Here is a 19772-nt window from a genome sequence, read left to right on the forward strand (position 1 = left end):
CATGTTATCAAAAACTTTGATGTTGTGCCAATGCTTCTAAAAATTATGCTGTCATTTTATTAAAAAAATAAGACTTATGCCAACGCTTTAACAAAATAACACTGACATACGTGTACAATAGAAAGTGCTTTTAACAACTAAACGCTTTGTTAGTTCTCTGCTTTTAGGGTTGACTTAATATTTGTAAAACAAATAATATTATTTATTATGTAATATATAATAAGAACGGGCACGGCCAAGAAGTCCCAATGAAATGCTCGAATATGTTGTGTTGAACTACTTCAACATTTAGAACAACATGTCACATGGGATGTCATGACATCATGCCTGAGTTGAAGTGAAGAGTTTTAGTTAAATCAGTTACGATTTAACTATTACAGAAGAGTGCAGAATATTCCATGAAAATTATGCAAATCAAATAAATGCGTGATTTATTATTTAACAGGTATGAAGAATCAATAAGAAGATTTGAGGAATCAATTAGAAGAATCAAATCAGAATATTTGAAGATTATATAGTTTCTAAATATGGAGAGATTCTCGGAAACTAAAAGATTGAAGACCTTGTTTGTAGCAGAAGTTACTGCAATATTGTAACAGCAAATATGATGTGATTGAAGGCCCAAATCCACTCGGGTATAGGTTATAAATAGAAGTGTTTGTAACCTAGAATGGAAGCCTTCCGAAAATAAAAAAGATGTAATCATTAGGGCTAGGTTAAGTGAACCTCCTAGGTTGTGGAAAGGTCACTGTAATCCTCGAAACATGTAGGTAAGAGGAGTATGTATTGTTCTTGGAGGAAGCTTTGAAGTAACTACAAGGTAGTGTTCATAGTCAAGAGTCTTGGCTAGGGATTATCATGGAAGTATGTCTTCCAAACTGTTTGTCTGTGTGATCAGAATGCATTGGGTATTAGGTCGTCGCTACAGCTCCTGGGACTGGAGAACTGTATAACATTATTGCGGTAATAGGAAGTGGGATAGGGATATTCCATATCTAGAGAGGATCTAGGTAGAAGGGCCATTAGGTAGGGATTAAGTGAGGGGTTGTAAACTAGGACTGTTTAGATCTGAATTAATACTGTTGATAGTGGACTTCATTCCTCCTGGCTTGGTATGCCCATAGAGTAGGTGTGTTTGTCACCGAACTGGGTCAGCAATTACTGGTGTCATTTATCTTTCAGTTTGGCATAAATCTGTGTATATACCTTGTTAGTGTTTCTTGACAGATCACATTTCTCGACATCTCTCAAGACATCTGAATCTGTTACACCAGAATTTCACGCTTCCTAAATGAGACATTATACAACGCTTTGTAAGAAAAAGGGCTACCTATAATGAAGAATAGAAAGCACTTTTAAAGAGACCTAAAAGAGAACTAAAAGATACATTAGAAAGTGCTTTTAAAAGTGTTGTCTATAGGGGGACAATAGAAAGTGGTTTTCTATTAAAAAATGCTGCCTAAAGGTACAACAGAATGCGCTTTGAAAATGAAGTGTTGCCTAAAGGAGACATAAGACACCGCTTTTGCATTTAAAATACCGATGTCTTTACCTACAGCAGCGCCAATATAGGCATCCCTTTTAAACGATGCCTATGTCAAAAAGTGTTGTCTTTTCCCTTATATGGCATAATGTTGTCTAGTAGTTTACTTTTTAATTGGTGTGTTTGTTGTATTTTTCATGGTGATCAGCCTAACACTTCTTACTCTTTTTGGTTTACTTATTATCGAGATATTATTTGGTTATTAAATTTTTTAATTATATATATATATATATATATATATATAATTTGACGCTACAAAAAAAAGTCTGATTAGCTAGGAGTATCAATGAGATGACACTACAAAAACTGTCTCAAGCTAACATACATGTGCTTCTAAAAGTTTGCCTTTTAGATAACTAGTTAGCAAGAGAGTCCCATATGTAACTTCACGACTAGGAAAAACCCCAAGTGACATCCCAAAATATTTAAAACACAGATCTTAAGTTTATAATGAAAGAATCACTAGTATAATGTAAAAAATAGGATCTACATTAACTCATACATATATATATATATATATATATATATATATATATATATATATATATATATATATATATATATATATATATATATATATATATATATATATATATATATAAAAGAGATGATATGATGAATGGTTATTAATTTAAGATTTAAATAATTAAGAAAAGAGATTAGAGATATTGTGAAGTTAGTATATAAGTTTATAATTACAAATTTTCTTTCTCTATTTTTATGTGTGGCCATCTTATTAAAAAAATTTAGTTTTCTATGTTAAATTTTTAAACTAAAAATAGGGGATGAGATATTTTAGTAAATATAGGTGAAGAGATATTTTAGTAACTAAGTAACATACTAGTAACAAACCCGTGCGTTTGCACGGGTTCTGGTATGGGGCGCGCATTTGTTTTAAATGTATATTTTTTTAATAAAAAATATCTGGTATCTGTAAAAAGAAAATAATTGAATGTATAGAAAAAAATCTGGTACCCGTGAAAAAATAATAATTGAATGTATAGAAAAATGTTTGGTACCCGTGAAAAATAATAATTAAATGTTTAGAAAAAGGTCGGCTACCCGTAAAAATATTTAGATCAATAGGACTATGGTAATATATCCAAAAATAAATACTAAAAAATTTAGTAATATAAATAATTATAAAAACAATAAAATTTATTCCGTGTTAGGATTGATACATTAATTTTAAATATATTTAGTTTAGAATATTACAATTTTATATTCTTATTATTTATTACAAATCTGAAATATATTTTTATTTATTAATTATGTACAATTGTATATGATTTTTTTCATATGATTGATTTGTTAAGTTAAGAGTCTTTGTTAAAAAAAATTAGTATTAACTATTTTAATTTTGAAAAATTATCAAATTCAACCGTCATATATAAATAAATATTTAACATTTTTACTTTCATATATTTACAATCATATCTAGAACAAAAATTCTTAACATTATGAAGATTATTCTATTTATTAAAAAATTATTAATAATTGTATTAATTTAGATTTAGAAATACTGTCAATTTGAAATAACTATTATTGAATGATGAATGACGTGTTTCTCACTATCATAAATAAATACTATAACATAAAATATAAAATAAAATATAAAAAAAGAGATTTGTATATAAAATAAGAAACAGAAAACATAATAATAGTGATTATTAATTAGTGTTTAATTTTATAATAATGGTCATTAAAAAATATAGTATCGGGAAAAGGAAATATATATATATATATATATATATATATATATATATATATATATATATATATATATATATATATATCTTGGGAGAGAATGAAAAGAAGATCTTAAAAGTAAAGTATTGATGTGATTATACAAAAAAAAAAAAACTGAGTGACTTAACAATGTCATTATTACATATTATTACATACTCCCTCAATTCCTTATTATAAGCAAAAATCCACTTTTTAAATACTTTGAATAATTAATGTAGTAGGACTATATATAGTCTAGATACATTAATTATTCAATGCATCTAAAAAGTGAAATTTTGCTTATAATAAAGAATGGAGGGAGTACTATTCATCTTACACTTCTATCCAATCATTTAGTCATATTTTTTATTAGCCAATGATATTATTATCTATTATTTCTAACTAACTGCAATTATGCAGCATTTTTCTTATAATATATAATATTTCTATCAACATAATTTTTATCTAAGTAAACAACACTATATTTTTGCTAATATAGATTTTGTAATTACATGTCACATTATCTCTAATAAGCTAATTGTACTTGTTTGTCTGTCCTTCAAACTCACAAACCAAATACACATTACACCACTTATTAAAATATTATGTTAAAACACTTAGTGCATGTTTGGATATGAGTTTGGAATGGCTAGACGCGCGTTTAAAGGATCTTCCACCGTGAAAGCCAGAAGCGACAAATAGTAGCTTTCACGTAAACGTGAAAATTTACCGTGCTTTTGGATCACCCAACGCCACCCCAAATATGCTTAATTAAGTTTTGATAAGATAGTATTTTGCCTTGAAGAAAAATAAATTTATCATTGATGGTACCAATAGCACTGTTGGATAATGACGTGACAATGTAAGGACTGCACTTGATAGTATCATGTTGCCTTCATCTACACCTTTGGACAACTCATGGGGTTCTGCGTAAAACTCCCTTGTATTTTATCTTATTGCTCTATCACTCTTCAACATTTTTCTCTATACAAAAGTTGAGAAATAAAATGAAGGTTTTATGAACTATCTTCGTGTTAATTTTGTATTTTTTCTAATAATAATAATAGTCAAAATTTTGTTACTTTTTTATAATAATAATAATAATAATCATAATTTTGTTATATAGTAATTAAAGTTAATTCAATTTTTTTTTTTTTAAAAGCGAAAGCAAAGAAAAATTATATTAAATAGTAGGTTTAAGAAATGTCCGAAGAAAATATAAATACAATGAACCATCGTATACTTGTTTCAAAAACTTTAGAGAAATAAGACCAACCAACTATCCCTATTTACTCTACTTAGTGACAAGCCTTATACCAAACCCCTAATGTTACGGCTGTAGAAATAAACAAAGATTATATTTAATATTTTATAATATTTATTATCTTTTTAAAAAGTAATAGCAACTAAACAAATTTAAAATTTAATAAAAATTTAATATATTGTACATTGTAATGTAATAAAGTTCTCTGAAAAATATGTATCAATTAGACATAAATTTAATTGTATAGTAAAAAATATTCAAAATAATAGTACCAGTTTGCCATATATTAAAATTTAATATCTTTTTATGCCAAAATAGTTTTATACAAAAAATAATAATATTATTATTAATTATATTTTAATATGTGTTAGTGTTAGTCATTGTAGTCAGTATATTTTAGAAAAAGGAACATCAAATAAACAATCATAAACTTTAAAAAATAAATTAACTATTTATTTTTTTTATATTTTTTGTTAAATTTATTAATTTAAATTAATTAATAGTTAAATTTTAAATTTTAAATTTTAATATTATTTTAACATTTTATCATGTCATAAAAAGTTATTTAAAATATCTACTATAAACTTTTGTAAGAAAAACATATATTAAAATTGGTAATAAAATATTTCGAGTTTCAATATTTTTATAAACACTAAGTCTATTATTTAATATAAAATAAAATATTTAATAAAAAATAAATATAATCATCAACATATTTAATAAAAAACATGATAGAGTATAAAGATAAAACTTAATTGAATGTGTAAAAAAATTAATATAAGATACACTTATGAGATTACATTCTATAGGTCAAATCATATCATACCTAGGTTGAAAAGAGAAAAGAAAGTGTAAAGAAAAAGAAAACACTATTGCTTGGTTCTATCATTGTCACTATTTTGTCTCAATCTCAATCAAAAGATACTCTAGGTTGGAAAGAGAAAAGAAAGTGTAAAGAAAAAGAAAACATCATTGTTTGATTCTATCATTGTCACTATTTTGTCTCAATCTCAATCCAAAGATACTCTAATTTTCCATTCAAGTTTAATTTGTGAGTTGAAGATCTTGTAGTGTACTTGTAGCTTACCCTAATATAGTACAAAAATAGTGTCATGATTACAAAGATAATAGTTTTTGAAACGATAAATTATCATCATATTAAATTCAATTAAATTATTCTTAATATTCAAGAATTTATAGTCAATAAAGATAATATATTTCATCATTATTTAGTCATACATTGAATTTAAGTATTCCATTATTATTTAGATGAAAAATAAATTAAAAATAGTAGTTTATGAACGAATTTATCACATAATTACAATATTTATTGTGCATTTCTTAACCGTTCCACAATCCTTTTATTCTTATTCTTAAAAATATTACAACATTTACTTAAAATTTGTGTCTAAAAATATAATAGAGAAACATTCCTACATGCATTAATTTTATTTTAAAAATAGAAAAAAAATAAATTAATCTCATTTGAATTAACCATTGTAAACGAACAACAAAATTCAAATATTTCAATTGTAAGCCAAAGCCAGTTAAATTTATACATTATTTTAAGTATATTTACTTTTATTTTCTTTAATTTCACCTTATTGTAATAATAACCGTGATACAAAATAATATTAATATTATACCATAATTCTAAAATTTAATATCAATTATTATATGTTATTGATTTTTTTAGTACATGAAATAGAATAAGTTTTAAAGATACTTGTTTTTAGAAAGTAGAATAATTGTAATTTTTTTAAAATAGATTGAAAACAAATAATATTACAAAACATCAAAATAAAACAAAATAAATTTGTATATTGATATGAATTACTACTATAGTTGAATTGGATAATATACTAAACGCACCGATCAGTTATTTCATGTGTTATAGTAAATTTATATATAGGTGAATTCGTTGAAATCATATTAGAGATACTAACTAAATACTCTTAATTATCAAAATTTTAATTTTATTATAGTTTATATTTTAATACTCATTACATTTTATTTATTGTCACTTTATTAAAAATAAACATGGTAATAATGGTAATAATAATAATAATATAATAGGTAAAATTATTGAATCATTTTTTTTGCAAGAATATATTAATCCTGTGGCAGCAACTATATTATAATGGGTAGGATTTTGACAAGTGATAGCAGTAGATTTCATTTTTTATACAAAAATTATTTCTTACCTTGGTGGTTTCTAGTGGGTGGACAAAAACTCATTGCAATTCCTTGGAAAGTGAAAAGTACGGGTTGCCCGAAAAGTACTGGTTGGAATGTGTAAACCACTCATTTTCAAAACCATCAACTTTTCTCTCTAATAAAATATAAATACCATTAACTTTTTTATATTTGTAATTATACAAACATTTATTGCATGCCAATTGGTTGAATGATTTACAACAATTTTTTTCTTCTTAATTTCTCATTACAACATTATATGCAAAGCTTTATGTCATGTCCAACATATATAACTTTCAAATGTTTTTTCAAATCCAAATGTTAAATATAGCATATCAAATAAATCATGTCATTTATAATAATAAGCTTACAATAAGAAATCTTAATTCAATAATATATATATATTATTACTGATGCATTCTATATTAGTACACTATTGTCCGCATTTACAAAATTTATAATTCTAATAAAATTTAATTGATTTTATTATAATGATATTAATAATATTAATAATTATTTTAATAAAGATAAATGACATTAAATTAAAAGAAATAATAGAATATATTTTAAAGAGAAACAACCTCACATCTTATTTTATTCTCTCTCTAATGATCATCTCACTTTATTTCTCATCTCAATCTCTCAATGTTTAGATCATTAAAAAAATAGTTAGACTTCTTCATTTTTATAATATTTAAAAAATATATAACAAATCTTAAAATAGAAGATAAATTTTTTAATAAAACTCAAAAGAAATGAAAAAGGTGTTAAGGTTGCTTAACTTTTTCTATTTTTTTTATCTTTTATCAATAGATCTACAATCTTAAAAAACAAAAAAAATATGCTAAATAAATTAAAAATATTTTAAAATAAAGTTTTGTCATGAATATCAAAAATGAAAAAAAAATCGATATTACTAAAAATACACATATGGTTACATATATGATATAAAAATAACATATTTGAAATTAACATATTTAAAATAATAGATCTGATATAAAATTAACAACCATAATTTATATTTTCACAAATATTATCAATATTATTGTTTCAGTATTGTGTTCCTCTTTGTTTCAATAGAGTTATAACCTGCAAAAAATAAAAGAAATAACAAAAGAGTTAAGAAGATGAAAAAGAGAAAACTTTTGTGTTAAAGTTAACATTTTTAATATAGATCTACAATCTAAAAATACTATGTGTTTGTCTTTGTTTTGATAGATTTACAACTTGAAAAAATCAAATAAGTGAAAAAAGTGTTAAGAAGGTGAAAAAGTGAAAACTTTTATGTCAAAGCTTACACTTTTAATATAGATCTACAGCCTGAGAAAACTAAAAATGATAAAACTTACACATTTAATATTCAGTTTTCATCTTCATGTAGATCTACCACCTAAAAAAATAAAAAAGAAAAAAGAATCACAAAAATGTAATACATTGATAAAGATAAAGAGATGATATGTAAATAAATGAGAAAATGAAGAAAAATGAAGAAAATAACAATGAAGAATGTGAAAGATGCAGTAACTCATAAAAGAGAGAGCAAGAGAAAGAAAAGAGAAGATGGGAAGAGAGAGAAAGAGAGAGAGAGTCCTAAAAAAAAGAGTTAGAGAGTATTAAATAGAAAGAATAAAAAAGAAAATAGAAAAAGAGAGACATGGAGTATTAAATAGAAAGAATAGAATGGAAGAGGAAAAGATAAAAAGTAGAAAGGATGATAAAGAGGACTACCACGTGGCAAGCCAAAATAGAAGGAGGGACATTATGGTATTTTCAAGAACATTCAATTTTCTTATATGATAGATGATTTGATGGATTAACGTTTAAAAGTGTCTGAAGCTTATTTTTGGGTTTTGAGAGTGTGTTTTTCTTAAGGTTTTTAGTTCGAATCTTTATAGATACAAATTGCTTATAAATAAAAATGATCAACATCTAAAAATTAATCTGGAGCTGAAATCACTTGATATTATAAAAAAAAAATCTATAAAATATTTAATTCTAACTCTGTTCCGCGGATAAGTGCGAGCAAAACAAAAATTTCCAATAGACCGAGGCTGTTTTTCTACCCTTACCTAGACCAAAAATTGACTGCATTCGCTAGCTCTTTACCCTTTAGTTTTTTTAATAGGCAATGATTCTATTAAGGGGAGTATAAGGGATACTCCGTCTCACCTTTAAAGATGATTGCAAACGCTTCAACTAAATACCCCAAATTGTTGCTAGTCAAATTACCGCAACAATCGTCCTCTTAAATATACTTTTCACCATATCACAATAGGAAAAAAAAAAAAAACTACAAACTCCCCCAAGGTTAGCGCCTCAATGGTTCCAATCCACACATAAACCTTCCTGCAAATTCTTGCCACTAATGAACAAAGCCCCATGAAATGCGCTAGAATTTCCTCCTCCGTCAAACAAATCACACAAGTTAAGACTCTCTTTAGCCTTTAGTTATCTTATTTGTTGTATTTTTCTATGTGATGGCCTACTTCACAGTTCTTGTACGTGCTACTAGTATTTATTCTTTATTTATTTATTTTTACCTTGATATGTTATTTTATCATTAAAAATTTAATTCAAAAGTATATATATAATAATTTGACAACAAACAAAATAAAACCTAAATAAATATCTCTAAACATAATTAAAATTATATTATTAATTGGACAACATACAAAAGAAAAAACTAAATCAATACTTTTAACATAAAACTAACTATAATAAAAATAACTCAAAATTAGATAAGAAAAATATATAAATTAAACAACGAAAAGTACTTTAAAGCCTAAACAAAAAAAACCTAAATCAATACTTTTAACATAAAACTAACTATAATAAAAATAACTCAAAATTAGATAACAAATATATAGATTAAACAACGAAAAATACTTTAAAGCCTAAGCGACAAATCAAGCTCAAGAGATTCTGAATTAATATTACTATGATGATTATCACCACTCGTGCCTGCTACCATTGAATTCTTTTCCGTTGAGTTTGACTTCGTAGCAATATGTATTGAAGACTTTCCAACATTTTCTTCTAAATTGAGCAAATTTCTCAAAATTGGAGTGACATTATTTCCATTATTTACCGTAACACTATCATTCTTCAATCCTTCAATAGAAAAAAAGTCTCTCATCTCTTGCTTTGGTGTCCACACAGAAGTAGAACATGACTTAGAAAGAGGTGAGGTCCATGAATAATTTGGCCTTGGCTTGTGAATCATAGAACCCTTATTAATTCCAAGTGTTCTATTATAGGAACCAAATCTAAATCCATTAAAAGGGATTGTATAAGATTTTTTCTTTACCCACCTCCCTATGGGGTCACCTCCAGCGAAAATCTCATTTTACCCCTGCTTCGGAAATGTATTTCCGAAGTTTTTTTTTTCTAAATTTTTTCAGACTCCGGAAGTGCATTTCCGAATAAATCCTAAAAATTGAGATTTTGATTAATTCGGAGATGCATCTCCGAAAAAACAAAAAAAATCTAAAAATTCCAAAAATTAATTTAGGATATGAATTAATTTATATATTATAAATTTGATATAATTTATGAGTAATAAATAATAATAATTATATATTTTGATATGATTTATTAGTTATGAATAATAATTATTATATATTTCTATTCTGATTCATATTTTAAAATTTAAAATAATTTTAATTAAAATAATTAAAATAATTTCACTTACAAAATGAGTTATAATTTTTTATTTATATATTTATATATTTATAATAATCATTATGTATTTAAAAAAAAACTAAAAAAATGAGTGTTTTAATTTATATATTTATATAATAATTATAATAATTATTATATATTTATAAAAATTATTATATATTTATATATTTATATAATAATTATTATATATTAATTATAAATATATTTATATATTTATATATTTATATAATAATTATTATATATTAATTATAAATATATTTATATATTTATATAATAATTATAAAAATTAAAAATTATTATATTTATATAATATTTATATAATAATTATTATATATTTATATATTTATATAATATATATATATTTCACTTACAAAATTAATAATTATTATTATATATTTATATATTTCTATTCGGATTCATAATTAAAAATGAGATAATTTTTTATTTAGTTTAAAAAATTAAAAAAAGATTTTGTCTTAATTTAATTTAATGAATAAATTTTATATTTAATTCTATATAATTCAAAATTTACTTATGGAATTAAAATGCTTTTGATTTATATAAGTTAATAAAATAATTTTTAACTTTCAAATAGTTTAGGATGTTTTGATTCACATTGATTTTATTGATTCACCTTGATTTTATACCTATTAATTGTATTGATTCACCTTGATTTTAATTTTTTTAATAATTATTAATTATTTCGGAAGTGTATATCGGAAACATTCCAAGACCAATTTGGTCTTGGAATATTTCGGAAGTTCATTTCCGAATTCCTCCAAGGGGGTCCGTTCGGAGACGAACTTCCGAACACACCACATTTTCTGAAAAGTAATGTTATTTTCTGAAAAGTAATGTTATTTCGGAGATGCATCTCCGAAATCAATATTTTATATTAAAAAAAACACGTTTTCGGAGATACATTTCCGAAAACACCTTTTTTAACAAAAAAAGTACCTTTTCGAAAATGAACTTCCGAAACAGGGGTAGTGTGGTAAATTCACCAGGGGTGGGGAAGAAGGTTAGGAGGTGGGTGAAGAAATTTTCTTGTATAATGACAAGGATAATTAGTATAGTGAGGAATCAGGTGACGATGACTTTCAACAGGGCCGGCCCTGTGCCAGGGCAAGCAGGCCCACAGCCCAGGGCCTCAAAAAAATAGTGGCCTCAATTTTGGGAGGTGTAATTGGCAATTTATAATAATGATATAATAAAATATATTGATTTTAGCGAAACTAATTAATAATTGTTTACTTGTGTCCCCGCGGTTAAACAAAATATATGGGGCAATAATGTTAGCAGTTCGATCCTGAGTGGCTACACAAATATTAGTTATAAATTTTTTACAACAACACTTTAATAATTCTTAAAAAAACCAAACTTAGTCAATTATACATTTGGTCAATTAACTTAGTTAATTCTTTACAAATTTTTCTTTTTTTATTTAAAATAAACTAATTTAATTATACCTTAGTTGTGATAAAAAAAATTATACCTTAATTTTTTTAAAAAAATTATACCGTTAAACTTAATTAATTATACTTGCCAACTAATTGAATTTTCATAGATTTCAATATAATTTTAGTTTTTGTGACACCTAATATTTATTAAATTTTAAATATAAAATAATGTATATAATCAATTAAAGTTTATAATGAGACTTGAAATAAAATTTTATTCTCGATGGTTATTTATATAATTCTTGTAATTTTATTTTAATTTTTTGTTAGTTTAATTGCTATACACTGTCAGTGTAAATTCTTTTACACTATCAATACATCAAACCCTCTCAATTATATTATTTTAAAAGAAATTAAAATAAAAGTCAAATATTTTTAACTTATTAACGGCTGTGATTAATTCACGGTGTAAATATTTCAATTATATTTATTTATTTTAGTATAAATTTTAGAGACTATTTATATGTTATAATTAAATATTTTTATATTGACTCCGAGATTTTTCTTCATTTTGGAGACGATTAAAACTTTATTTTGTTATTAGGGGTCCATTTTTTTATTTGCCCAGGGCCTCTAAAAAGTCAGGACCGACCCTGACTTTCAATATAATTAAATTTCTCTTTGTGATGTTTTGCGAGTGCACGTTCTTTTTTATGGGCGTTTTGGTGTCCTCCTAAAGATTGTGGAGTAGAAAATTTTCTGTTACAAAATTTACAAGGAAAAATATTGGAAGACTTTTTCGGAAAAATATTGGAAGACTTTTTCTCATTCTTATCTTTATTGTTGGATTGATTATCTAAACTTAATGAAGATGAACCCACAACCATGTTCTTAGAGGGGCTTAAAAAATCATATTCTCGTACCTTCGACCTACGAACCAAATTATCTTCTGGGAGCAATTGAGAATTGAAGATTGAAAACTGATGTTCAGATTTTACAATTTCCTTCTCCTTCATTGTCATCATCTTGTTGTTGATGGTGCTTTCTTCAGAAGTGGCAGAGGATTGATCGGAGGCTACAGCCATTTGAGTTTGAATGATTGATGAGATGAAGAATAGAGGAGGCATAAGGTAGGGGTTATATATATATACTAGTACTATATTTGTATATCTAAGATTTGAGTTAATGCAAATATCATTGTAAATAATTAAGAGATCTTGTGAATTAAAGTGAGATGTAATTATTTATTTACTATAAATGTAATTGATTGAACCAATAAGAATATAGCTTTGCACCGATTAGGGCATGAATCTTTGCCTAATATTGTAATTATTTCAACACTGTCTAATTAATGCAATTAATTATTGATAAACGAAATATACATAACAAATTATACAATCTTTTCTAAACTTTGATATTATTGATTCTAATAGCTACAAATGACCAATTAATGATTCACGTGATTCTTATTAAGAATAATCCACTAACTTTTTACTATTGCTAATAAATAAATTTCATGTTATTAAATCAAAATACCTTTCTCTGATTATGTTTAGGGTAATAGTATGTTTTAATAATAAATGTGTTTTCTCTTGGATGTTTAAAGTGATGTTGCAGGTAAGGGACCAAGTAAAGAATTATGTTCCATGGAATCATATGAGACAGAGCCAGCAGTTTCAGATGAAGAAAATGTATACTAGTTTGTTGGATCAATCTGAAGATATGGATTGGAAAGGGCTGATTATGGGGAATCAAGCTAGACCCCGAGCAAAGATTATCTTGTGGCTAGCCTGCCATGGTAGACTTGCTACAAAAGATAGATTGGTTAGGTTTGGCATGATTAGTGATACTAAATGTGAATTCTGTCTGGAAAATGAAACTTTGCAGCATATGTTTTTTGAATGCAGTGAAACTAGGAGCATTTGGAATGAGATCATGAGATGGCTTCACATTGAGAATCAAGAGAAGGGATGGATGCAAGTGAAGAATTGGTCGATAAAACTGTACAAGAGTAGGAACTGGAGAAAGGATTTCTATAAGATAGCTTTGGCTGAATGTATATATGCCATATGGATGAAGAGAAATAGAAGAGTGTATAGGAAAGATACTATAGATAGTGATATAGTTACTCCTATTATAGAGAATATTGTCAATAGAGCTTGGGCTAGTCCAAAGCTTGGATACCTACTGATGTAATGAGTGGGTTTGTTCCCATTTGCTGGACCCTATGGGTCGCATGTTTTGTAACTGTTTTTTTCGTAATATTAATATATTTCTTATTTCCAAAAAAAAAAATTAATAATAAATGTGTTTTTCAGTACAAAATTCTCCATTAAATTTTAAACAAGTTACTATCTGTTTTAGAACATCACTCAATCAAAATTGGTTTAAAATTCTATTATTTATCAAATTGGCATTATATTAATAATTAATAATAATAATAATTAATACTATTATTAACATAATAAAATTATAATAATTAATAAAATTTAGTCACTGCAATTAAATATTATAATAATAATATTAATAACAATAATAATAATAATAATGATATTATTATTATTAATTATATAATATTCAAGTTCAAATTATACAAAAAAAATTGAATTTATATATATTAAGATTAAATTTGAGAATTTCTTTAGCCACCTCCTAACCTTCTTGCCCACCCCTAGTGAATTTACCACACTACCCCTTGTTTCGGAAGTTCATTTCCGAAACGGTACGTTTTTTTTGCAAAAAAGGTGTTTTCGGAAATGAACTTCCGAAAAAGTGTTTTTTTTAATATAAAATATTGATTTCGGAGATGCATCTCCGAAATAAAGTTAAATTTTCAGAAAATGTGGTGTTTCGGAAGTTCATCTCCGAGCGCACCCCCCATGATGGAATTCGGAAATGCACTTCCGAATTATGTCTGGACAGAAGCAAAATGAAAAATAACAACGATTCGCTTTATTTAATCGGGTGAAGATTACAACGATAATATTACTGAAAATCAAAGTTACATATTGTTGAACACGGGTAGGTGGGGATGAGTCAACATTTTGATAACGTCGTCCGCCGATCTTTGAAGTTTGGCGTCCAACTCGATCGGGCCTTTCGAAGAAAATCGGTCGAACGTTGTCCACATAACCGCCAAATCTTCGTCGTTCTTGATCTCAAAAGGTGTGAACTTAATGCCTCCCTCGTCGTTAAGCGATGGCGAGCGGTACTCGAGCTTGACAACCTTTCGATTCTCGGGATAGCGCAAAAGCGTGTTGAGCGACGGTATCAACTCCGCAAACGGCGTGTCGCGCGAGAAGCGAAATTGGAACGGCATCGGGTAGCCGGTTTCAAAGTAGACGAATGCTAGGTGGGGGTAGGTTTGTGTCATTTTGTGTTTTGTGGTGTGGAGAGGTTGAAGAAGAGTGTGTGGTATTTATAGACTTATTGGAGCATTGATGGCCCAACAAACCTTATCCTGCATCAGGGGACATTTCGGAAATGAACTTCCGAAAATAGGCTCTAGACATGTATATTTCGGAAGTTCATTTCCGAATTATGCAGAAACAGACATAAATTTTGCATTTTGTTGATTGCTTAGTGTGTTGTCTAAATTGAACATATGCAATTGACATTAACCATAAATTAGACAAGCAAGTCATAAAACATAATTATATTATAAATGTATTGAATCGGTCCGATTTTACATGATAAACAACAATACATACAAAAAACGATCCGGAACAAACTAAAATTCACAGAACCAATCGGTGGATCCTAAGTCCAAAATAGGCTCATTCTTCGACCGCTCTCTATTTTGCTCGCGCTCTTGGCTCATCATTTCTTCAAACTCCGCCATTCTTGAAACAAAAGGATCCGGCCAAGTCTCCGCCTCATTTGAACGATGTGCGGTCCATTGACAACAAGTAGCCGGTATAGGACACCCCGGTTTCAAAAACACTTGGACGAAGTGCCGCGATCGTAGATACCCGATGCATATGATTCGGCCCGACGAGTCCAATGGCGGTCGACTATGAAGTGGAAAGAAAGTCTCACATAGTCCAAACCTCGTCAAATCAACGCATACAATATCATATGCACTTGCTATGAGATGACCCATATCGGGGAATGACATCCACTTCGAGACCGGAGCGATACCGGTAAGTGGTGGAACAAGTGCATCATGAATTTTTGCAAACTTTTCTTGATTTTCATATAGTCGGCCGTAGATATCCCGATACGAAGTCAACTCCGCAATGAGCTCCCGTCGGACTAAAGTGTGATTATTTTCCCCTTTACCGAGCAAACCCGCAACGGCCCGATATCCACAATTACCGTCGCCTCCAACATCAACGATGTTATCGATATATTTGTGCATGAAAAGTGGCATCTCATCAATGTAGACAATCAATGATTTTTTGATCGGCGGTGTGCGAGGTGGCTTCGATATACGGGCACCTTTGTTACCACTACACTTGGACTTCGGTGTCTCTTGAATTTCCGGCAACGATGAATCAACATGTTCAAAGTAGGAAGGAGATCGTTTTGTTGAATTGTCATCTTGTGTAATTTTTGACTTTTTCGGTGCACCTTTCGTCTTAACCGGTTGAGATGGCGGTTTCAAATCGGTGGTCTCCGGAAACGCGATCTTTCGCAATTGTTCTTTTATGTGCAATTTTGTTGTGTCGTCCGCCTTAGCAAACTTCTCCATTATCACTTCCAACTCGTCGGAGATGGTGATTTTGGAGTCATTTTCCTTCGGCGGGTCAAAATCATCAAAACGAAGTTTCTTCCAATGGTCGGCTACCTCATCCATGCGTATTGGTGAATTCAACTCCTTCTTTTTTGAAATTATACAAGCACACGGAAGGCCGTATGTAGTTCTAATGGTGCACCCACATAAAGAACTATCCGCCCCCGTGGTCTCCGACCGCTTAGCTTCATGAAACAAAAAATTCAAACCCGTTCGAGATATGTTGTAAATCAATTGGGAGAATATAATTTGGCCCTTATACCGGTGTTCCATGACCGTCTTGCTCCGACCGAACGATGTTTGAATTTCATTGTGTTGATTTTCAAGCATTTGATTCACGGTGTCCCACCCGCGACACAAATCTCCCTTACTATCACCCAACCACCTCTTGAAGACCGCATGTGCGGATTCAACTCGGTTAGTCGTGGTGCAACCAAGATGTCTAACCCGATTTGTCCAAGCGCACACGACTTTTTCTCTAACTTTGTCAAGAATGGTGGATTCGACGTAATGACAAAATGTCATAATGGAACCACACAAAGACCTAAAGTGTACCAATTTCTCGGTATAATCCTCTTCGGAGTATGCATCCAAAATTCCCCTCCATGCCGCCATTATCCTATCAACCACAACACCGGCTTTGACAAATTTACCATTTTCATCCAGCCTATCTTTTGTCCCAACCGCGGGTTTCAACTTGCTTCTCACGTTGCAAGTTATGTGATACCGGCAAAGTAAAGCGGTAGATGTCGGGAAGACGGTATCGACCGCATTCATCAAAGCATTGTCCCGATCGGTGACAACGACGTTTGGCATAACCTCTTGATCAACTAACAAAGACTTGCAAATTCCCAAGGCCCACGTAAAGTTTTCTTCTTTTTCACACTCCAAAAAAGCAAACCCCACCGAATAAGTCTTGTCCGTCGAGGTCACACCGACGATCTCTAGAAGAGGAAGCCTATACTTGTTTGTCTTGTACGTCGAATCCATGACTAGAACGGTTGGAAATGTGTTGAACAATTTGATACTTTCGGGATGAGTCCAAAAAATATCACGCACGGTAACTTTGTCCTCGGAGGTTCGGAAGCTTGAAACGTAATTGTTATCGCCTAGAAGTTTCAAAAGTTGTTGCATTTCCGACCGAGGGCCCATATTCAAAACCTTGAGATTGTGCCGTTCATTGTAAACTTGCTTGATATTTGAAACGCTATTCGGTTTCTTACGCTTCAAATCGGCAAGTATGTTGCGAGGCGCCACTTTGACTATCGTTAGGTCCGATATCACATTCCTCTCTTCGCGGGACAAACGACACGCCATTGGATGCCCGTGTAACTTGACATCCAAGGCATGATTATGCATTCCACAAATTACGGTTAACCGCCACAAATCATCAACCCTCCGAGTGGCACGCAACTTAAACGGACACCCGCACTTTCTCGATCCCGTGTCCTCGTGTTTTAGCACACGGTTTGATTGCACATAACTACCACCACGTTCGTAATTCAAAACAACGAAAGCTTTCCGCCTACTATTTCCGTTGTCCGACCTTAAAATGACAATTTCAAATCCAAGTTTACTAGCTTCGTTTCGAACCCAATCAATCAATTGTTCTCGACTAACGAAGCTCCGATCATTTGTAAAATGTTGCCTAACATCGACCGCATTGATCATAGGAGTAGCGTCAATAACCGGATCGTTATTAACGTTGACAATTTCCGGATTTAATACTCCATCGTCTTGCACAATGTTGTCCGGATGCACCATACCTAGCAAATGCAAAAATTAGCAAAATTGGCCAAAACTGTTTTTTTTTTAAACTGCCAAGGCATATTTCGGAAGTTCATTTCCGAAATTTGTTAGGTAATATATTTCGGAAATGAACTTCCGAACCATATCAGTTTTCAGCATAAATTTGTTGAATCAATGTAGTGAAATAGGGGATGAAATGAGAGATGTTTACCTGAAATTGTAGCTTTCTATGCCCCCTTTAACGTGATCAACGGTTTGAAACTTGCTTTTAGGGCGAAAAATTGATGGAGATTGATAGGGTTTAGAGAGGGTTTTGATAAGTTTTTGGAGAAAATGATGAAAAAGTGAAGGAGGGAAATTTGTATATGCAGCAACAGTTTCGGAAATGAACTTCCGAAAATATGCACGGATTTTGAATTTTTTTTAGTTCGGAAATGAATCTCCGAAAACATCAAATTTTTGATGTTTTCGGAGATTCATTTCCGAACTAAAAAAAAAAACAAAAAAAAAAATAACTTCGGAGATGCATCTCCGAAGCAGGGGCAGTTTTGGGATTTCGCTGGGGGTTTCCCCCATAGGGAGGTGGGTAAAGAAAAATTCTTAAATTTGATACAAGGAATAATATAGGGATAACAAATAATAAAATCATCGAAATCAAGAATTAAATTCTAATGCATTTAAAAAAATAATTAAATTCGATTGAATTAGTTAACCACTCAAATTATTAAAATCAATTTTATAATATCAATCAATTAAACTTGATTAAAAAACATTTAAACAAAGAATTGAATCCGGCTACATTAAAACAAATAAATAACTTTTATTAAATTGTATTTATTATTTTCTATATACTTATAATATTAATGATAATAACATCTCACTCACTCGTAATTTATATAATTATGTATACCATTAATAATATATATTTTTTATTTAGATTATTTATTTAAACAATAATTCGTTAAAGACTAGAGATATTGAAAACATATGAGAATATTCTCCTTTCTATGTGATAATTTTTATTTATAATAAATATTTTAATGATAATAATAAGTCATCGAAACAAAACTATTGAAATAAAAAATTAAATTTGATGTAAAAATAACATTGTGATACCAAAGAACAAAAGCATTGAAATAAAGAGTTAAATTCGACTCCATTCATACAACGAAATAAATTCGATTAAATTTTTTAATTTATAGTTAACATTTTAATAATAATAATAATAATAATAATAATAATAATAATAATAATAATAATAATAATAATAATAATAATAAAATTTAAAATTAAATAATAAAATAATATTTATAGAAAAGATTTTGATATAGTGATGTATTTGTTATAAATTAACACTAATAATAATATTAATAATAACAACAACAACAATAATAATAATAATAATAATAATAATAATAATAATAATAATAATAATAATAATAATAAAATATTAACTTTTAATAAATATTATAATTT

The 19772-nt window shown here is 28.5% G+C and overlaps 1 protein-coding gene across 1 annotated transcript; it reads left to right on the forward strand.

Moving 5' to 3' along the window:
- The first annotated feature begins 13420 nt into the window (after window positions 1-13420).
- Window positions 13421-14008, forward strand: LOC131651523 (uncharacterized). Its single transcript, XM_058921182.1, has one exon. It carries the CDS (start codon window positions 13421-13423, stop codon window positions 14006-14008), a length of 588 nt encoding a protein of 195 aa, XP_058777165.1.
- The last annotated feature ends 5764 nt before the right edge of the window (window positions 14009-19772 follow it).

The sequence above is a fragment of the Vicia villosa genome, linkage group LG2, assembly GCF_029867415.1.
Source record: "Vicia villosa cultivar HV-30 ecotype Madison, WI linkage group LG2, Vvil1.0, whole genome shotgun sequence".
Lineage (NCBI taxonomy): Eukaryota > Viridiplantae > Streptophyta > Magnoliopsida > Fabales > Fabaceae > Vicia > Vicia villosa.